Below are 22,272 nucleotides of genomic sequence, written 5' to 3' on the forward strand. Positions count from 1 at the left end.
TGTACCAGAGACATATGATTTGCACATATTTCCCCCACCCCCATTTTGTTGGTCGTTTTTCCATTTGGTTCATTGTATCCTTTGGAACATACTGTGTTTAATTGTGATGAAGTCCCACTCATCCATTTTTTCTCATGTTCCCTGCACTTTTGGTGTCCTATCTAAAAGGCGTTGTCTGACCCATGACCATGAAGATTTACTCCTTGTTTCATTCAGAGAACTTTTTAGTTTCAGCTCCTAAGTTTTGGTCTATGACCCATTTTGAGTTGGCCTTTGTGTATGGTGTGAGGAAGGACTCTGACTTCATTCTTGTGCATGTGGATGGCAGTTATCTCAGGGGACTGCATTTAATGTATAGATTAGTCGAGAAAGAATTAAGATTTTAACAACATGGAGCCTTCCAATCCATGAGCATCATATAATGTCTCCATTGATTTAAGTTTTCTAGAATTTCTCTCAGGAATGTTTTGGTAGTTTTTAGTTTTATGTACATTTTGTTAAATGTATTCCTAAGTAGTTCATTTGGTATTGCTTACAATTTTTTAAAAATATGGACAACCATTGCTGTGGCTTTTTAATATAACCTTTAGGATTTTTTACATACATGATCGTGCCATCTGTAAATAGTTTTACTTCTTGTTTTCCTTGCCTAGATGCTTTTTCTTTCTTTTATTTAGAGTTTAATGTGTTCTTAATCTACTTAAAAAAATTTATTTTAGAGACACAGAGAGCAGGGGAGAGGGTTAGAGGGAGAGAGAGAGAACCGTAAGCGGCTCCAAGGTCAGCATGGAACCCTGAGATCATGACCTGAGCCAAAATCAAGAGTTGGATGCCTAATTTACTGCGCCACCCAGGCTCCCCTTTTTCTACTTTTTTTATGATCAACCTGAGATTATTGCTTTTAGACCTTTTCTAATGTAAAGATTAAAAGCTTCATATTTCTTCCTGGGCACTGCTTTCAGCTATCAGAAATTTCGATATGTATTTTCATTTGCATTAAGTTCAAAACATTAATTGATTGGCACTGTGGTTTCTTCTTTGACTCATGGGTTATTTGTAGGTTACATGCTTAATTTCTAAGTGTTTGAAGATTTTCCTTAGATCTTCTTTATTGCTAATACACGTATAATTCCACTGTGGTCCGAGAACTCTGCGTGATTTAGGTCTTTTTAACTTTGTTGAAGCTCATTTTATGGTTCTGGTATATGGTCTCCTTTGATGAATATTTAACATGAAACCAAGAAATGATTTGCCTTCTGCTGGTGGGTGGGATTTGTTCAAATCTTCAACATCTTTACTGATATCCTGTCTCCTTGTTCTATAAATTGTCGAGAAAGCAAATGAAATCTCCAATCATAATTGTGGAATTTTGTATTTTTCTTTTCAGTTCTCTTGGTCTTTGCTCTGTTTACTTTGAAGCTCTGATGTTGGTGCATATAGGCTTTCAAATTGTTATATTTTCTTCATGGACCCATTTATCATGACCTAATGGTGCCGTACGATTACATCTCTTATGCATGTCGTGTATTTTGTTATATGTGCCACAAATAGTATACATAATGCACACTGTGTTGTATAATGATATGTAATCTCTTTATTCTGGTGGTGGTCAGTGTTTTGAAGTCTACTTTGATATTTACATAGATGCAGTAGTTTTCTTTGGATTAGTGTCTCACAACGTGTCTTTTGTCGTCTTTTTACTCTTTGCCTATCTGTATCTTTACATTTGAAGTTTAGACAGCACAGGGGCACCTGCGTGGCTTAGTTGGTTAAGCATCCAACTTTGGCTCAGGTCATGATCTCACGGTTCGTGAGTTTGAGCCCCGCGTCGGACTCTGTGCTGTCAGAGCCTGGAGGCTGCTTCCGATTCTGTGTCTCTGTCTCTCTCTGCCCCTCCCCTGCTCACGTTCTGTCTCTCAAAAATAAATACACGTTAAAAAAAATTAAAAAAAAAAAGTTTAGACAGCATATAGTTGGTTCTTGCTTTATTTTCCAGTCTGACAATCTGCCTTTTAATGTAGGGACTATTTATACTTAATATATTGAATTTATGTATTGGCACTTGCTTTCTTTTTCTTTTTTTATTCGAGAGAGAGAGAGAGAAAGAGAGAGAGGGAGAGAAAGAGAGAGACAAAATCTTAAGCAGGCTCCACACTCAGCACAGATTCCTATTTGGGGCTCGATCCCATGTCCCTGGGATACTACCTGAGAGTCTGATGCTCAACCGACTGAGCCACCCAGGCACCCTGGGACTTATTTTCCGCTTTTGTGGTCTCTTCTGTTCTCTCCTTTTCCTCTTTATTGCCTTTATTTATGTAAATTGAATATTTTTTATTTCACTTTTCTACACTATTGCTTTATTAACTCTACCTTGTTGCTGTTTTTTGCTAACAACTTCTGCTGCTTCATAGTAGTGTATGTGTATGATGTAGCAGTGATTTCTAGAAGCAGATTTCAAAGTCAAGACATAAATGCATTTTTAATTTTGATGGTGTTTTCCAATTGCTCCTTTATGGGGATTATAATATTCTGCATCTGTCTTCCAAGATGTGAGGATATCTTTTTCCCTGGTGAGGTCTTGTTAAACTTCGACATTTCTACCTATCTGATTTCTCATCTATTTCTTTATTCGTTTTATTTTATATTTCATTACATTTCATTTCATTTCATTTTTAAAGTAGACTCTATGCCCAATGTAGGGCTTGAACTCACAACCCTGAGATCAGGAGTCGCATGCCTTACCGAGTGAGCCAGCCAGGTTCCCCATCTCATCAATTTCCTGATGAGAAACGATGTATCAGTACAGTTCTATTTGCATTTTTCTTGTTATAGGGATGTTGAACCTATTTTTATACCTCCATGAACACTTTATACTTATTTTCCCTGTAAAATATTTATTCATGTCTTTTGTCCATTTTTCTCTTGGTTTGTAATTTTTCTTCTTGATGTCCAGAGGCTCTTTACATATTAAGGCGCTAAACCCTTTGTGATAACGGTTGTAAATATTCTTATCTGAGTTCATCATTTATTTTTTGACTTCATTACTTTTTAACTTTCATTTTGAAGTGATTATGACTTTAAAAAGTTGTAGAATGGTACAGTGAGTTTGACTTCTTCAAATCATGAACATCTTCTATGACTCTAGTACAATATCAAAACCAAGAAATTGACATTGTTGCAATATTGTTAAGTAGACTCCAGGTCTTACTCTATTTTCATCAGTTTTACACGCACTCATTTGTGTGTGTGTGTGTGTGTGTGTGTGTATCTCTATACAATTTGATCTCTTGTATAGGTTCATGTAACCACCATCACAATCAATATATATCTTGATCGTGTTCAATCAGTATCTTGTATCCGTTTAATCAATGCACAGAAAATCCTTCAGTATCTCCCTGCATAGCTGTGCCCACCCCTCTGTCCCCGTCTTGTCCCCAGCAGCCACGAGTGTCCTCTGCCTCCATACATTTCTCATTTTGAGCTGTAATTATATATAAATTACATTATGTACAATTATACAGCATTTAGATAAATTTATGTGAGGTCACATAAGGCGAATTACATAGACTGTAACCTTAGGAGATTGGTTTGTTGTTTTCCACTGAGTGTGATGCTCTTAAGGTCTGTCTGTCTGTGTTGTTCCATTTGCCATCGGTCCATCCTTATTGCTGAAGAGCATTTCAACTTAGGTTTCCATAGAAGTTTTTGTCTTTTTTTTTTTAACAGTTATTTTACTGGTAGTTCTTTTTAAAAAAAATTTTTTTTTAACGTTTATTTATTTTTGAGACAGAGAGAGACAGAGCATGAACGGGGGAGGGGCAGAGAGAGAGAGGGAGACACAGAATCTGAAGCAGGCTCCAGGCTCTGAGCTGTCGGCACAGAGCCGGACGTGGGGCTCGAACTCACAGACCATGAGATCATGACCGGAGCCTGAGTTGGACACTCAACTGACTGAGCCTCCCGGGCGCCCCAATTATTATTATTTAGAGAGAGCATGCCCACAAACGGGGGCGGCGGAGGGAGCAGAGAGAGAGAGAGAGAGAGAGAGAGAATGCGAAGTGGGGCTCAAGCGCACCCCAAGCGGGGCTCACCCAATATGAGGCTCAAACGCACAAACCGTGACACTATGCCCTGAGTCAGAGTCAGACACCTAACTACCCGGGTGCCCCGGGATCCTGTTTTAAAGAGGCTTTTCCGAGGGAGACACTGCTGGAGAAACACTGACTCCAGGGGACCCCTCGGTGGCTCTCAGTTTCCTCGTCAGAAACTAAGGGCTGGGCCTGAGTGCTTCTGCTGCTTCTGATGCACTGAGGCCCTTTCTGGAACCCGGTGATTCCAGAGGGTATTAGCAGTGGGAGAGCTGAGAGACAATTTCCATCCCCTGGCAGGTGGCCTTTTCTTGAGTGTCATGACCCCCCCCCCACTTCCTTCTATACCTCACAAGGTCAAGCATTCCTTGATAAGGGACCAAAGACAGACCTGGACTCAGGAAGGCACAACTTGCTGTCCACCCAAATCCTACTACAGTTTTGGGACTTCCCTGGGCCCGCTCGCACGCGCCCTCTCCCACCTGCACACGTGCACGTGCACACTCACACATCAGTGTTTAATCCCGGGATTTTCTATGTATTTTTCCCACCATAAACGCTTCTCATGATCTGGTCTTAGGGACAATTGAGGTACTTTTGAAATAACAATTGGAAAAAGAACATCCGACCAGCTCATTGTGACAGTGACACTTGCCTTGGAGTACAGCAGTGTGATACAGTGTGATTAATTCTGCGGGTTCCCAGCAGAGGTTCCAAGGGCCCCTTTATTTATTTATTTATTTATTTATTTATTTATTCGTTCGTTCATTCATTTAATTTTTAAACTTAAATTCAAGTTAGTTAACGCACAGCGTAGGATTGGTTTCAGGAGTAGATTTCAGCAATTTGTCACTTATCTATTAACACTCAGGGCTCATCCCAACAGGTGCCCTCCTTAATGCCCGTCACCCTTCTAGCCCATCCCCCTACCCCCATCAACCTCCCACTTTGTTCTCTGCATTTAAGACTCTCTTATGGTTTGCCTCCCTCTCTTTCCCTTCCCTTCCCCTATGTTCATCTCTTGTCTTTCTCAGATTCCACATTAGAGTGAGATCATATGCTATCTGTCTTTCTCTGGCTGGCTTGCTTTACTGAGCATGATATATTCTAGTTCCATACAGTGGAATACTACTCAGCGATGAAAAAGAATGATGTCTTGCCATTTGTGACATCTTGGATGGAACCGAGGGTCCTTGGAATCCTTTCATATGAGGCGACGACAGAAGTAATAAGTGCTTTCTTGTACTTGACCCCACTAGAGGCGAAGGCCACCCTTTAGGAGGTGAGGTTTCCATGGAGCGTGACAGAAGGTGACTAGTGACATCCAGCATGTGGCTGGGCCTGGCCCTGGCCCTGCTGTGTCACTGCATTGAGTTTCAGCAAATCCATGTAGATTCTCTGGGCTTCATTCTTCGTGTTTAAGTGGACTGTGCCCTGAAAGGCCTTGAATTGGTTTTACTCACGTGTCAGTGTTGTTGGATCTGTTCTGACCTCATGACAGGTCAAATGACCATGTCCGAGGGAGGGATCAGACATGCTTTGATATTATCAAAGCAGGCAGATTTACCTATTGACAACTGTTACTTTGTGGTCACAGTGGTCTCTAATTTGCAAAGTACAGGAATTGGGATTGAACGAAATCTCGTAACCTCTGTAACTCTCTAATCAGGAATAATGCCCCCCAGCTTCAATTTTTTTTCCTCCTGGGTGTGCTAAATGTGATGGGACACCTGATCCCTTCAACACACTCCCAGCAGCTTGTGAAATGATTTCCTATTTTATTTTAAGTCTGTTGTGCCTTACTGATTAAAGATAGATTCCCACTGGGGGCGCCTGGGTGGCTCTGTCAGTTAAACATCCTACTTCGGCTCAGGTCATGATCTCATGGTCCGTGAGTTCGAGTCCCACGTTGGCTCTGTGTTGTCAGCTCAGACCCTGCTTCAGATCCTCTGTCCTCCTCCTTCTCTGCCCTTCCCCTGCTCTCTCTCTCCCTCAAAAATAAAAAAAAAAAATTAAAAATATAAGAAAATAAAATAATAAACATTGAAAATGAAATGAAATGAAGTCAAATGAAATCAAAGGCAAATAAAAACCCAAAGAGGGGCGCCTGGGTTGATTGAGTGTCTGACTCTTGATCTCAGCTTGGGTCTTGATCTCAAGGTCGTGAGTTCAGGCCCCACATTGGGCTCCACGCTGGGCGTGAAGCCTACTTAAAAAAACAAACAAACAAACCCAAGAAAATGTTTCTCACAAATGTGACAAAGGGATACTATGTTTAAAGCCTAAGTGGACATCCCGATGGGAAATGGACAGCGGCCTGAATATCTGGCCCACCGCTGCCCCCTTGGAAAGGGGTCTCTGACTTCTCTCCTGGTGTCCACAGGGCATTGTGAACGTGGGCCTCAGCAACACCTCCCTGCCCCGCCTTGTAGAGCTGTCCTGCTCTCCAGGGGCGGAGGCCCCCCTTTCCACCTGGGGCGGAGGCCCCCCTTTCTACCCTGGACATCCCGCACCCTGCCTCTCCCCAAAGCCCCTTCTTCATGGTGCCCAAGATTTGTTCTTTCAGACGTGTAAGATGTGCAGACATGGAAATGTGGCCAGCCCTCGGTGTCTCTAGGGAATGGTGGGGGGGTCGCCCTGGGAGGGGCTGCCCCTCCGGGGTCAGCAGTCAGCAGCCTGGTGTCAAAGCCTTGGAAATACAGAAAATAAAGTGGGTGTGGCAGCACACCTCACACCGAGTTCTTTAAAGGCTCACAGGGATGTATGTGAGTCTGTCCATCTCCCTCTTTCTTTGTTTTCCCTTTTTTAATGTTTATTTATTATTTTTGAAAGACAGCGAGACTGAGTATGAGCAAGGGAGGGGTAGAGAGAGAGGGAGACACAGAATCCGAAGCAGGCTCCAGGCTCTGAGCTGTCGGCACAGAGCCCGACTCGGGGCTCAAACTCATGAACCGTGAGATCGTGACCTGAGCCAAAGTCGGACGCTTAACTGACCCAGCCACCCAGATACCCCTGATTTCTTCTTCTTTTTTTAACGTTTATTGATTTTTTGAGAGAGAGAGAGTGTGCACACAAGCAGGGGAGGGGCAGAGAGACAGGGAGACACAGAATCTGAAGCAGCTCCAGGCTCTGAGCCCGACGTGGAGCTCGATCCCACGAACCTTGAGATATGAGTTGAGCTGAAGTCAGATGCTCAACCGACTGAGCCCTCCAGGTGCCCCCACCTCCCTCTTTCGAAGCCTGCCTGTCCCTTCCACCTTGTCCTGGTGGACCCTACCTCCCCCCACAACCAGAGGTCTCTTCTAGAATTGAAATGAGACCCCATTGTCCCTGGTGAAGCCTGCCCCAGCTCCCCCTGGTGCCCACGCAGGGTTCTGCCCGTGACCGTCATGTGGCCGCAAGTGTCCACACCATAGGCTTCCCTCTCTCGTTCCCTTGTCTCTCCCCCTCTCCTCTCTGTCTCTGTCTCCCTGGCTGACCCCTCAGCCCCTTCCCATCTCTGGGCCTTTGCACGTGCTGTCTCCGGCCGATACGCCCCTGGACCCCAGTCTTCCCATCACTGGGCCATTTCGTCTTTCAGATGTCAGCCTGAGAGAACGGGAGAGGCGGCTTGGCCTCCCCCCGGGCCTGCCTGAGTGCCCTCTGAACAGACTTTCCACCCCTTCCCTGGCGGCTCGCCCGGCTGGCTAAAGCACTACGGCGGGGGGGGGGGGGGCACGCCCGCTCACCTCCCTCCCGTGTCCTCCGCACTTGGGGCCTGGGCCGGTCATGGAGACACGGTCCCCAGCCCCTCTCACCGGGCGTGCTAAGCGAGGGAAACACGTGGGACCACCAGTAACTGTATACAGTGGCTGAGCGTCACAGATAATGGAGAGATTGATGACAATGTTCTAGTTTTCATTTGGAAGGTCAAGGAGAGAGGGTCCTGCAGGGCAAGTGGGTGGAAGGGTACATGCGTGCCAGCTTTAAATGAAGGTGTCGAGCCCGCGAACCCCAAGGGAAGGGGGCCCCGTGCAGAATGATGTCCATGGTACTCATTCCACTTATTTCAAGTTCGTCCAGGTTCTGGGCTGCAGCTGGCCGGCCCGGGAAGGTCAACGACCTGGCCTTCCTGGAAGAGGTGCGGGAGCTCACCGAGGAAGTTTACGACGTGATGGACAAGGCAAAGATCTTACAGGAACTTTGGGCAGGAAGATCCAAGGGCCCAGGCAAGTTCGTCTCTGAGTGTCCACCCCCGACCCAGGCCCCGGCTGAGCGTGCCCCACGGAAGCTGAGGACCCAGAGTGCCCTTAAACGTCCTATTGAAGCCCTAATTCCCCTTCCTGCCCCAGGGGGTAGGGCTTAGAAGGAGGTGCTCAGTACGTGGTCTCTGATCGCTTACTGAACTAATATCTGAAATCTCTTTTATCGTAGATTCTTCTCATGGCTCCAGTTTTTTGGCAGTAAGTATTTTAACAAGAATTTGAAACTTAGTCTCCGGACACATAGTGGTTAAGTTCAAAGCACTGGTTTTTATTTTATTTTTTGAATACTTCTTTTTCTTTCTTTTTTTTTAAAAAAATTTTAATGTCTGTTTGTTTTTGAAGGCAAGAGAGCATGAGCCGGGGAGAGGCAGAGAGAGAGGGAGACACAGAATCCGAAACAGGGTCCAGGCTCTGAGCTGTCAGCTCAGCCCAACACGGGGCTCGAACCCACGAACCATAACATCATGACCTGAGCTGAAGTTAGATGGTTAACCAACTGAGCCACCCAGGCACCCCATCTTCTTTTTCTTTTTTTAAGTAAACTCAACCCATAAGGTGGGGCTTGAACTCACAACCATGAGATCAAGAGTTGCACGTTCCACTGACAGAGCCCATTGGGCACCCTTGGAAACTTCATTTTTTCTTTAACTTTATTTATTCATTTGGAGAAGAGAGTGTGAGTAGGGGAGGGGCAGAGAGAGAGAGAGAGAGAGAGAGAATCCCAAGCAGACTCTGTGCTGTCAGCACAGAGTCAGACTCGGGGCTTGAACCCATGAACCATGAGATTGTGCCCTGAGCCAAAGAGTCAGATGCTCAACCAGCTGAGCCAGCCGGGCGTCCCCAAACACTTCTTTCCAATGATTTGGTTCAAGGTTCAACTAGTCCAAGGTTAGGTTTTCACATCCTATGTAGAAGCCGTATGTGAGACAGCCAAAGTCAAGTTATGTTCTCAGGCGAGACTCTGGGCCTGGGGAGAGCAGAAGGTGAAGGTTGGGGCCCTCAGCAGTTGGCAGGTGACCCGGAACAGGTGGCTTTGTCAGATGGACTTGAAGTCCGTCTGCTCTCAGGTCTGAGATGCGGGTGTTTGGCACGTCCCTCTGACTCGCTCTGGGCACACACCCTGCAGGTAAAGTCACTAGTTTTGTCCCCAGGACATTTGACACTATCTGGATGCACTTTGGCTCCCCCCCCCCCCCCCCCCCGCCTGCCCGCCAAGGGGGAGGGGTCTCAGGACGCCGAGACAAGCACGGTGAGCCTGTGGGAGGCTCGGCCTCACCGTCTTCCTCCAGCCACACTCCAGCCACCAGCGTAAGGGTGTGCAGTTGGCCCATTGAATTTCACGGGGCTTGGGTGTTTTTTTTTTTTTTTTTGAAGTTTATTTACTTATTTTTTGAGATGGAGAGAATGAGTGAGCAGGGGAGGGGCAGAGAGAGAGGGAGAGAGGGAATCTCAAGCAGGCTCCGTGCTGTCAGAACAGAGCCCGAGTCGGGGCTCGATCCCACGACCCTGGGATCATGACCTGGGTGGAAATCAAGAGTCAGACGCTGAAGCGACTGAGCCCCCAGGCGTTCCAGAGCTTGGGTATTTTGTGATGACATGGGAGGGGAGGAAGGATCCGTCACACGAGGGCTATGGGGACAAAGCGGGAAGGTGGCCATGAAGACAGTGCAGGATGAGTGGGTGCGTCCTGGGAGGCCGGGGGGAGCAGCTGGACAGGGAGTACGTGGAACTGAACTCACTTAGGCGTGGCAGTCGCCACTCCAGCTTTAGTGGAAGGCAGGCCTGGGACAGGAAGTCTGTAGGAATCACAGACCCGCCTACGTTGGGGACGGGGGCAGTGAGTCGCAAGCCAGGGCCTCCAGAGAGGGCAGGAGGTGGCCGGCTGGCTCATCCTTCCCACTGAAGAGGCCCGGAGCCCCAGGCAAGCCCCCCCCCCGCCCCGCCCCTTCGCCAGGGGCTTGCAGCTGTCGGGGGTTTACTGAGAACAGCACCAGATGCCGTTGGAGGGTAGTTGTAAGGCTCCTCTGGGGGTGCGGGACCCTGGGCTGGGCCTGCTGAGGGCCGTGCGGGTGCAGAGCACAGACGTGGGTCTGTCCCCTCCCAGCTGCCACCGCGGGGGGGTATGACTCCCCTGGGGGGAACCTAGTGGTCCCCGGGATACTCTGGTTTTGGCTTTGCCATTGCTAGTGTGCAGTATGAGAAGCTCGGGCATCTAGAATGATCCCAAGTGTCCGTACCACGTGCCAGGCACGAATGGGTGCTTCTGGACAGAGCCAGCCATCCTGTTAGAGTTGGAGTTTGCTTCCTGTTTTCCCCACAGACCCTTTTCTCCTTTCAGTCCTGCCCTGCTGTTCCAACCTTCCCTGCTTTGGTCACAAGGCGAGTTTTTACTTGTTTTTTAATTTTTACTTTTTTAGGTTTACTTATTTATTTATTTATCTATTGAGAGTGCGCGTGTGTGCGCACGTGGGAGGGGCGGAGAGAGAGAATCTCAAGCAGGCTCCACACTCAGCCCGGAGCCCGACTAGGGGCTCAGTCCCTCGAAATCACCGCCTGAGCTGAGACTGAGAGGCGGTCGGACGTTCAACCGACTGAGCCCCCCAGGTGCCTCACAAAGCTGGTTTTTAAAGCGGCTGGTTTATGCCTTCAGTGAGACGGATTCTATGTCACTTCACCACACTGTTGCCTGGGGAGGAAACCCTTCCAACTTGCACCCACTGGAATGAACATCTTTAATGGTTTCCCTCCATGTTTCGTAAAGTTTCATTCTTTCTTTCTTTAGTCATCCCTGCACCCAACACGGGGCTCGAACTCACCACCCTGAGATGAAGAGTTGCCTGCTTTTCCCACTGAGCCCTCTGGGCCCCCCTCATTTGTTTTTTGTTTTGTTTTGTTTTTTAATCCAGAAGAAACATCTGGTCCGTGGTTTCTTATTCCCTGGCTGGTGTTGCCGAAAAATTCCTTTTTTTTTTTTTTCTTAAATTTTTTTTAATGTTTTTATTCAGTTTTGCGACAGAGAGAGACAGAGAATGAGCAGGGGAGGGGCAGAGAGAGAGGGAGACACAGAATCGGAAGCAGGCTCCAGGCTCTGAGCTGTCAGCACAGAGCCCGATGCGGGGCTCAAACCCACAGACTGTGAGATCATGACCTGAGCCGAAGTCGGATGCTTAACTGACTGAGCCACCCAGGCGCCCCTCCTTTTTTTTTTTAAGTTTATTTATTTATTTTGAGGGAGAGAGGGCACACGTGCAAGCAGGGGAGGGGGAAAGACAGAGAGAGAGAGAGAGAGAGAATCCCACATGGTCAGCATAGAGCCTGATGTGGGGCGTGAACTCACGAACCGTGAGATCATGACCTGAGCTGAAATCAAGACTCGGACGCTTAACTGACTCACTCAGTGACCCCTATTTTCACACTATTTAAACTCCTAACCCAACGGACAGATTTTCAAATCTTGTCTGTTCCAAATAGTGACATACCGGGCACGAGTCTCTACGGCCAAAGTTTTCAGCAGCCAACCCAGCCCCACTGTTTGGAACAGGAAAAACACGGAGGAGGGAAACTCTTGGTATTGTTTTTCTGTCAGATGGATCTCAATAAGACGGAGGAGGTGATCTCGAAATTGGAAAAGCTCCACCAGCAGCCCCACATCTGGAATTTTCTACATCTGCTGCCGAGACTGTATGCCCACGACACTGGCGTCGCAGACCGCATCCGCACGGGGATACGCCTCCTCCAGGCAGCTCTGAAGTAAGTGCAAGAGAAAAATCGAACCAATGACAGGTGTGTTGGGTCTTTTCTCCTCACCTTTTTCACAGGGAAATCTATACCTCTGGGAACATCTCTTGTTTGATACAAGAAAATATCCAGGATCGCGGCGTCTTGAATTGGCTGGGACTCTCGCCTCCCTGTGGGTGCTCCTCGTCTACCTGTGTGAATATTTTATCAAGTGCAGTAATGTAGTCAGAGCCTACTCCCCCCCGATCGAAGCAATTTAACATTACATCATTAACGTTTCCTATATTCCTGTAGTTTTAATTGTTATTATTATTATTATGACGTAAAGATTTTATTTGTAAGTAATCTCCACACCCAATGTGGGCCTCAAACTCACAACCCCAAGACCAAGAGTCACACGCTCCACTGATGGGCCAGCCAGACGCCCCTTTAAATGATCATTAAAAAAATTTTTTTTAACGTTTACTTATTTTTGGGAGACAGAGACAGAGCATGAACGGGGAGGGGTAGAGAGAGAGGGAGACATAGAATCTGAAGCAGGCTCCAGGCTCTGAGCTGTCAGCACAGAGCCCAACATGGGGCTCGAACCCATGAACTGTGAGATCGTGACCCGAGCCGAAGTTGGATGCTTCACCAACTGAGCCACCCAGGAGCCCCTCATCCCTCTTTTTAAAAGTTTATTTATGGGGTGCCTGGGTGGCGCAGTCGGTTAAGCGTCCGACTTCAGCCAGGTCACGATCTCGCGGTCCGGGAGTTCGAGCCCCGCGTCAGGCTCTGGGCTGATGGCTCGGAGCCTGGAGCCTGTTTCCGATTCTGTGTCTCCCTCTCTCTCTGCCCCTCCCCCGTTCATGCTCTGTCTCTCTCTGTCCCAAAAATAAATAAACGTTGAAAAAAAAAGTTTATTTATTTATTTTGACAGAGGATTGGAAAATTCTAAATTTGGACACGGCTCTCCAAGTTGTTATGAAGGCGTGTTTGTCAATGTAGGACAATGGAGCATATATTTGACAGTTTGTTGGTCTGATTTATAGCTTTTGTATGTGAATAGAGTGGGTATGCTTCTACACGCATCCTTGCTCTAAGCCCTGAATGTGTTAGCACGGGCAGTGAGCGGGCTCTTTGGACACAGAATTCCAAATTAGAGGTCACTGCTGAATGTTGTTGAACCCTATCACCTCCGGCATTCATTTTACTCCTCTGTTTTGCTTTGGTGACACAATACCAAGAAAATCTGCATGAAGTATATTCATTATACTTCAATGATTAAATAAACCCACAAAGAACAACTACCACTTAAAAATTTTTTTTAAATGTTATTAATTTTGAGAGAGGGAGAGAGAGAGAGAGAGTGCAAGCAGGGGAGGGGCAGAGAGCGAGGAAGACACAGAATCCCAAACAGGCTCCAGGCTCCGAGCTCTCAGCACAGAGCCCGATGCGGGGCTCGAACTCACGGACCTTGAGATCATAACCTGAGATGAAGTTGGATGCTTAACTGACTGAGCCACCCAGACGCCCCCAAGCTTAATTATTTGTAATTATACTTAATATAATTCCTTATAAAATATAGATATTTAAAGAATAAAATCAGCACAATTTATATGTGGATTCCCTGAAGCCCCTTGTTCTGTGAAACAGGCTGGTGACCACTGATTGTGCCCCTGACTTATTCAGACCACAGGGGCACCCAGCGGGGGATGGGGTACATGGTGTTCCAGGAGGGCACCTCCAGATTGTAAACTGATGATCTGAACGTGAAGCAGCCTGCCTGCCTGCCCATTTGCTTTGCTGAGATGACAGTACTTTGGACCCTGGCCAGCCGTGCCAGGTGACCATTAGTCCCCAGCCCAGGGCGTGTAGGGTGGCATTTGAAGCCACGGTGAATGCCTGTGTGTCAGTGGTGGGCCACATCCCGCAAAGGGCTTTGACCTGGCTGGCGGGCAAGTGTGAGTCGGTGCAGCCCCGTGTGCTGAGCTGGCTCACGTCCCTTTGCTTTTATTTTCGTTGCAGTTCCTTGGCAACTTTGGAAGATTTAGACTGGCTGCCACTCGACCACAGGTTTTCCACCGTTTCTGAAATCGCGCTGAATGTGACTGTTTCGATGCTGACGTTTCTGCAGGAGCAGGGAGCGGCCACCCCTGGTAGGTGGGCCTGAGAGCTTGTGGGAAAATTCGTTTCCCTAGTGAACTTCGTCGATAGCCAGCACAGAGCGGAGATGCTGTTCAAGAAATGACTTAATGAAAATGTCAAATGCCAAAGGATCCCATTGTTTCTGTTAGTAAAAGGGAGAAGGAGACTGGAAATTTGGAACTCCGAACTGCATTTGACTTTCCACTGTTGAAATTCTGTGGCCGTTGCTAATACATGGGCTAGTTTTGATTAGGAAATAGGTGATCTTAAGATTCTTTTTAAAAAGATGTTTATTTATTTTGAGAGAGAGCGAGTGAGCGACTGGGCGAGAGGGAGAGAGAGGGGGAGAATCCCAAGCAGGCTCCAGGCTCAGTGCGGAGTCCACATAGGGCTTGATCCCTCAAAATCACGACTTGAAATCAAGAGTTGGACGCTCAACTGACGAGCCACGCAGGTGCCCCTAAAATTCTTTTCTTTGACGTCCTCTAAGGTTAGATCTATCCTTCGTTCTGCGATTTGAATCTTTCCTCTCTCCTCTGCTCCTATTTGGGAGAAATATTTGAAAAATAGTGAGGCTGGCGAGAAGAGGCAGGGGGATGTGGATTTGGAAAGCCCACGAGCTGAATGAACAAACGCCTTCTGCAGGGGAAGGGATGGAATTACTTGGCTCTATTCTTGACCCACGATATTCTTTCTTTCTTTTTTTCATTGAGTGTTTATTACACTTAGGGGCGTCTGGGTAGCTCAGTCTGTTGAGCATCTCGATTTCAGCTCGGGTCACGATCCCAGGATCATGGGATCCAGCCCGCGTCGGGCTCTGTTTGGGGTCCTCTCTCTCTCTCTCTTTCTCTCTCCCTCTCTCTCTCTCTCTCTCTCTCCTGTCTCTCCCTCTCTCCTCTCTCTCTCTGTCTCCTCTCTCTCGTCGCTCTCTTTGCCCCTCCCCTACTAGCACGTGTGTGCTCTTTCTCTCTCTCTTTCAAAAAGAAGTTTTTATTAGAAAAAGAATATTTAGTTTATGTTGACAAATAAAATCGTGTGTGTTTAAAGTGTACAGTGTGACAGTTTGAGACACGTGTACGTCGTGTAGTTAGTACCACAATGGCATCAGCGAGCCCATCTATCACCTCCCATAGTTAGTTACCTTTTCTTTGGTGATAACACTTACGATCTCTTAGCAAATCGCAAGTATACGATACACTGTTATTGATTAGAGTCATCTGGCTATACATTAGGTCTCCAGAACTTACTCATCTTATAACTAAAAGTTTGCACCCTTTGACTGGTATCTCCCCATTTCCCCACCTCCCAGTGCCATAGGCACTATTCTACCCTGGCGTACGACTTCCTGAATTGCCAACTGGACCTGAATATTTTACTTTTAGTTATCTTTCTCTCTTTCTCTACTTCTGTTTCTGTAAGGGAGATTCATGGAGCAAACTGTAGAGTTATAATTTGTACATTCATCTGTCTGTCATTCCTGTACCCATCCACACATTCATCCATTCACCCACCTGTCCACCAGGTGGATACCCAACCATCTATCCACACATCCATCCATCCATCCATCCATCCATCCATCCACTCATTCTCTCCTACAGTAAATGCTTATGGAGTATGTTCTATGAACCAAACACCATTCCATGAATGGGAATAAAAAACTGGATAATACATGGTTCTTGCAACAGGGAAGTCATGTTTAGTATAGGAGACAGATGTGCCAATGAAGAAAAAGCAAAACCCAGAGTAGGGATCTGCATCTTTCTCAGGAAAAGCATCAAGGAGACGTTTTGAAGGATGAGTTCTACTTCACCAAAGACATGAGGAAGCATGGCCACGAAGAATTGTATGTGAAGCTCCCTGTGTATTTGATGTTCAGTGTTTCTGGGGTCGTGGGTGATGGTAGGAGGCGATCCAGAAAGAGACCCCGGGCCAGATCACAGAAGAACGCTGGATCAGCAGATATGCTTTGTGGAGAGATATTCCCGGCACAGATATGAGAGCTAGGTTGGGGGCAGGCAGGCCTGGGGCCAGGAGCCCAGCTTCCTGTTCTCTGTCTGCCCTTAACTCTTGAAGTCTATCTCTTGACCTATGTAATGAGGTGGTTACACACAGATTTCTAGCCCTTCCAGACTTCTCTGGCTCCTTGGAACAACCCAACATGACGCCCTTCATCACCCCAGTCACACCCAGGTTTTTCCCTGTTGCTGGTGACTCAGCGTAGGGAGACCCCTGCCCCCACGGAGAGCTTCTCTGCAGCTCTGCAGAGTAATTCTGACACATTCTGAGAGCAGGAGAGATTAGTGGTTACAGCTCAGGGCTGGGGATCAGATCTGGGTTTGAGTCGTGACTAAATCGAGCAGTGTGACCTTGCGTGGCTCTGGATGTCTGCTTCCTTACGCCCCCAAAGAGGATAATATTACTGCACCTGCCTGGTGTGCTGTGTACAACTCACCTGGAGATGAAAGTGCCCTCGATACGTCACAAATGCTAGCTTAAAAATCTCAGAACCAGACCGTGACCCCTTTTATGCAAAGACAGCCAGACGGAGAGTGAGGAGTCTTGGATTCCTGGGGTCTGTCTTTTTTCAACACCTTCCTAAAGTTCCCCGTGGCTGGGCCTGTTTTGTAGGCGGCAGGACTGGGCCTTTTCCGTTGACCCACAGCATCAACTTAAGGGCACCGAGAGGTCACGCACCTGAGAATGGTTTTGTGGTCCTTTGCACGTGTGGACACTGAGCAGACGCGTGTTGATCGCGGTCTGAAGTCGTCTCGTGACGGGATTTCAGGTGGAGGCTCACCTCGGAACTTAACAAGCTTTTGTGTTTGCCATTGTCAGGCCCCGCTCGCAGAAACTATGTCAAGCCTCGGGGGGCGGGGGGGGTAGGTCTTGGAATTATATTTCGGGCATGCCATTTCCAGGTGGAGGTGCGGGGTCATTTGGGTACCTAATGGGTTTTATTTATTTATTATTATGTATTTATTTAAATGTGTATTTATTTTTGGGGCGCCTGGGTGGCTCAGTCAGTTAAGCGGCCGACTTCGGCTCAGGTCATGATCTCGTGGTCCGTGAGTTCGAGCCCCGCGTCGGGCTGTGTGCTGACAGCTCAGAGCCTGGAGTCCGTTTCGGATTCTGTGTCTTCCTCTCTCTGACCCTCCCCCATTCATGCTCTGTCTCTCTGTGTCTCAAAAATAAATAAATGTTAAAAAAAAATTAAATGTGTATTTATTTTTGAGAGAGTACAAGTGGGGGACGGCCAGAGAGAGAGGATGACAGAGGATCTGAAGTGGGGCCTGCGCTGACGGCACAGAGCCCGATGTGGGGGGCTCGAAGTCATGAACCGCGAGATCATTACTTGAGCTGGAGTCGGATGCTCAGCGGACTGAGCCCCCCAGGTGACCCCTAATGAGTTTTCTACCTTGATTAACTCTGTTAAGGGAACTTTCATCTACGACCTTAAATAGTTTTTAGAAATGTGGTCTTGAAGACTGCAGTATTGGGGCGCCTGGGTGGCTCGGTCGGTTAAGCGTCTGACTCTGGATTTCTGCTCAGGTCATGATCTCATGGTTTGTGAGATCGAGCCTTAGGTCGGGCTCTGTGCCGAAGGGACGGAGCCCGCTTGGGATTCTCTGTCCCCTTCTGTCACTGCTCCTCCCCCCCCCCCCACGATGTTTGGGAAAGAGAGAGAAAAGACTGCAGTATTTTATGCCACGAATATACCGTAATTTATGCCACGAATATACCGTAATTTATGCTTTTCTCCCATGCTAGATGCTTACCTGGTTTTTAATCTTTAATTGGTCTAAAACCAATGTGGTAGCATGGTTGTTCCTTACGTTTTCTTCATGCAGCTGATGAGGTTTCTTGAGATAGATTTTTAGGAGTGAAATTAGCAGGCTCAGCGATTTGAATTTCGTGAAGTTCTTGACATAGCTTGTCATGTTTGCTCCAGAAACTCTGCGATCATTAATACCAGGGGCACCTGCTGTCCCAGCAAGCTCTCTGTGGCATCCAGCACTGGCTCCTGTTGGCTTCTCCGGCTTGATTGTCTGCGTAGCCTTTGCTCTTTATTTACTTTTCTTGTAGCAGTGAACAAGGTGTCGTTTTCCGAGTTACGTCAGACGTGTCACAACGTGGAAACAACTGACGGTATAAATCGTTGGCTGTCTTGCAGACTTAGGATACACCTTGTCCCTGAAGAAGCTGGTGTGGGATCCACAGAAGGTCCAGGCTGACCTGAAGTCCCGATTTGGTTTTGACGACCTTCATGCAGAACAGATCCTGAATTACTCAGTCGAACTACAGGAGGTACGCGTTCTTGGTGCTTCTCTGTGAGAGAAGCGTGGGCATGGCAGGCCCCTGCTGGTTTGGCCTTTCTGGGAGTGTCCCTTCCTCTTACCTTGTCATTTTAGCCCAGCCCCAGAGGCAGTCTGGAAGTACGGCAAAACCTTGGGTTGTGAGTTAACTCGTTCTGCGAGTGTTCCGCGGGACCAGCAAGCGTTCCTAATAAATGTTAACTTGGTAAACGAGCGATGTCTTGCAACACGAGTAGTACGTGACGCCAAACGTCACGTGATCACAACTGAGCAAATGGTTCTTGAAATTCGCTTTGATATACAAGTTTTTGATGACAAGCGTGTTCCCGGAGCGAATTAGGCTGGGAAACCGAGGTGTGACTGTAATAGGAAGTGATTCTCACTCTTGGCACTGGCCGGGGGAGAAGCCAGGCCGGGGGAGGGAGTGAGATTCTGCCGCTGAGGCGGCAGCGAGCCAGGGGGCAGGAGACGACCGCTCTCCAGGCTGAGATGCTGTCACCGGGACGGCAGGACCCTCAAGGTCACAGGCCCCCTGGACTCAGCAGATAGGGGCCTCCACTGTGTTTGCACACTGTGTTCTGGAAGGGGCTCCGCCTGCACGGCTCCCTTTTGTCCCTTGTGCGGGCGCTTCTGCTCTGCGTGGTGCAGGACCCCAGAACTGTACCTCTGTCTCCTTTTGCTGCACGGATGCCCCCGACGTGAGGGCCTTTCTGGTGCAGCCCCCGGGTCAGGGCTGAGGGACTGACAGTTTGGACGAGACCTGCACCCTCCTGTTAGGGTCCCGGTCTGTGCTCAGGGCGTGGGGTTCACTCGCTTTCCTGAGTTCCCATGACCTGGCACTTCCCTCATGGTGTTGTCCACCTTGACACGAGCTACCGTTGGCTTTTCACTTTTGGGTTACAGGTCTGAGCAGCGAATCTGGGGGTGTCACCCTGGTCTCAGCCAGGTGCGGCCACTAACTGCCGAGCGGCGAGGCGGCTGGAAAATTCCTTCTGCCAGGCAGGTCTTACACTTGGCCGGGAGACGCGGTTTTCCGTTCCTCTGTCACATCTGGTGCAATTTCGTGAACCATCTCCCTCCCGTGGGACTTGGAGTTGTGCCCTTTGGCGTCTTTCGTGGGCGCTGTTGTAGACAGCATAGGAACGCCCCAGCTGCTGACTCTACTCCCGTATTGTCCATACTTCCCGACCCCGTTTTCTCATCAAATTACAAAGAACGTTTACCTTGAAAGGGCAGGTATTTTGAGGGGTGCCTGGGTGGCTCAGGGGTTAGGTATCCGACTCTTGATGTCAGCTCAGGTCACGATATCACAGTTCGTGAGTTCAAGCCCTGCGTCGGGCTCTGCGCAGACAGTGAGGAGTCTGCTTGGGATTCTCTCTCTCCCTCTCTGTCTCTGCCCCTCCTTGGCTCACTGTGTGTGCGCACCTGCACACTCTCTCTCTCTCTCTCTCTCTCTCTCTGAAAGTAAATAATTAAGAAAAAAAAAAAGAAAGGCAACTATTTTGAGATTAGAACTACAAGGAAAATGGTCGGGGGACAGCACAGAGCATATGTCACGGGTAGGAGTCTCCTGTGGCTGCTGGTACGAGTTACCACCAACACTGTTGCCCCACACAGCACACATTCATTACCACATGGCTCTGGGAGTCAGAAGTCTCACTCGGGTCTCCCTGGGCTAAAATCTGTGTCCCCCGGTGCTGTTTCCTTGCTCTTCCAGCTTCTAGAAGCCTCTGTGCTCCGTGGCTTGGGGCCCCTTCCCCAGTGATAGTGGACTGAGTTTTTCTCAGGATGTGTCAGCTCTGGCTCGGTCGCCTTTCCCTCCCACATTGAAGGAGCCCTGTGATTTCTTGGGGCTCGTGGATAATCTGGAATGATCTCCCCGTCTCCAGGTCTGCTGGTTAGCAACCTTAAGGCCACTGGCCAACACCACTCTTAACCTATTCACAGCTTCTGGAGTTAACATGTGAGCGCCTTGGGGGACCATCACCCTGCCCCCCACCCCACGGAGGGCCCCTCAGGAGCCAGCATCGTGATGGTTTCCTGGGTCCTGCCCTGGGCCTGCCTGATTGCAGGCGCTGCCACTCTGGGCCTCTGCTTATGCGACCCCCAGAGCAGAGGGATCTTTCTCTCTTCCGTTCTCCACTCCCCACCGAGCAAACAGCTCGATCATCTCTCACGGGCCCGTGGAACTCTCGTGCCCTCTCTCCTGGGTGACCTGTGACAGGCACATTGGTGTATCTACCTCTCACAGACCCTTCGAGTCCTGGGAGAGGGGACGGGGCCTTGTTTCCCTAACAGGTGCTGTGGCTTTGTGACTTGAGTATTAGTTCTCTGCATCCCCAAGGGAACCACAAAGGAACCAAATGGGGCTTGAATACTTTTTTTTTTTTAAAGTTTATTTATTTATTTTGAGAGTGAGAGAGAGAACAGGGGAAGGGCACAGAGAAAGAAGGAGAGAGAGATAGAGAATCCCAAGCAGGTTCCGCACTGTCGGAGCAGAACAGGATGTGGGGCTCGATCGCACAGTCGTGAGATCGAGCCCTGAGCTGAAAGCAAGAGTTGGACACTCGGCTGACAGACCCACCCAGGCCTGGGACGTTGATGTTTTTTCACTGTTGCCATCAGTAGAGTTTCTGAAACGTGGCCCTGAAGTTATTGTAAATCTGTGTAACTGGAATGTCGTTCGTTCCCACACACGTAGGTATTTTTGCAGAGAGACATTGCAGAAACTGCATGTAGGAGTTCATTTACGTGGTGCCTGGGGGGCTCAGTCGGATGAGCGTCCGACTCTTGATCTCGGCTCAGGTCGTGATCTCACGGTTTCTGGGATCAAGCCCCATGTCAGGCTCTGTGCTGATAGCATGGGGCCTGCTTGGGATTCTCTCTCCCTCTCTCTGCACACACACACTCTCTCAAAATAAATTAAAACAAAAAACCAAAAACCAGAAGTTCATTTACAGAAATAAAGGAGATATGGTTCCAAAATGTCACACTGTTTCTGACCCAGAACTCCAGTTTGAATCGTCTTTGACAGATGAAGTTAGAAGAGAAAATGTTTCCGGCAAAGCGGCTTTGGCAGGCCAAGGTGCCCACTGAACCGGGCTGGCCCCTGTTTGCTTTTGGCCGGAGAGTACAAATGTGCAATATTTGAGTCACCCTGTGTCCTCCATGCAGAGAAACCGCTGTTCCCATGGCTTGTGGGCCTTCGTGAAAAACAGAGTTCCAAAAGGCTTCCTTCCACGCCAACAATATAACTGCCGCTTGATCAACCTGTTAACTTCTCCCGTCATGCAAAGCCCAGAGCCCTTCCTTTGGCAAGGTGGTGGTACTATTCTTAGAAAGGAATATTCTGGAAAAAAGCGCACTTGTAAATGTATTTCATATTGTTGCCAGATTCCCACAGATGGGACCTTGGAGCGGATGGTGTGTTCCGTCTTGTCCCGAACCTCCGAGGACGAAGCTGGCCAAGAGGGTCACCCTGGAGACTGTCACCCCCGCTGGTCAGCGGCCACAGACTACCTGGTGCACGCGGTCAGCTGGCTGCAAGTCTACAAGCAGGTTCGGTGCCACCGTGAACCCCCTCGGCGTGTCCGAATCCATCCCTCTCCTCCCCTGTCTCTCATTGTTCGATTTTATTTATTTTTAGTATTTGTGTTTATTTTTGAGAGAGGAGAGACACAGTGTGAGCAAGGGAGGGGCAGAGAGAGAGGGAGACACAGAATCGGAAGCAGGCTCCAGGCTCCGAGCTGTCAGCACAGAGCC

General features: G+C 48.4%; 1 protein-coding gene across 1 annotated transcript in view; it reads left to right on the top strand.

Annotated features, from left to right (window-relative positions):
• The window catches only part of ABCA13 (ATP binding cassette subfamily A member 13), a 412,425-nt gene that overhangs the window by 39,449 nt on the left and 350,704 nt on the right, over positions 1 to 22,272 (top strand). Inside the window, exons 4-9 of the mRNA XM_040455040.1 lie at positions 8,142 to 8,296; positions 8,502 to 8,530; positions 11,919 to 12,082; positions 14,078 to 14,208; positions 18,369 to 18,502; positions 21,904 to 22,068. Coding sequence (XP_040310974.1) covers positions 8,142 to 8,296; positions 8,502 to 8,530; positions 11,919 to 12,082; positions 14,078 to 14,208; positions 18,369 to 18,502; positions 21,904 to 22,068 — 778 coding nt within the window. The remainder of the gene's footprint in view (positions 1 to 8,141; positions 8,297 to 8,501; positions 8,531 to 11,918; positions 12,083 to 14,077; positions 14,209 to 18,368; positions 18,503 to 21,903; positions 22,069 to 22,272) is intronic.

This window comes from Herpailurus yagouaroundi, unplaced genomic scaffold, assembly GCF_014898765.1.
Source record: "Herpailurus yagouaroundi ecotype Mexico unplaced genomic scaffold, PumYag 214, whole genome shotgun sequence".
In the NCBI taxonomy this organism is placed as follows: domain Eukaryota; kingdom Metazoa; phylum Chordata; class Mammalia; order Carnivora; family Felidae; genus Herpailurus; species Herpailurus yagouaroundi.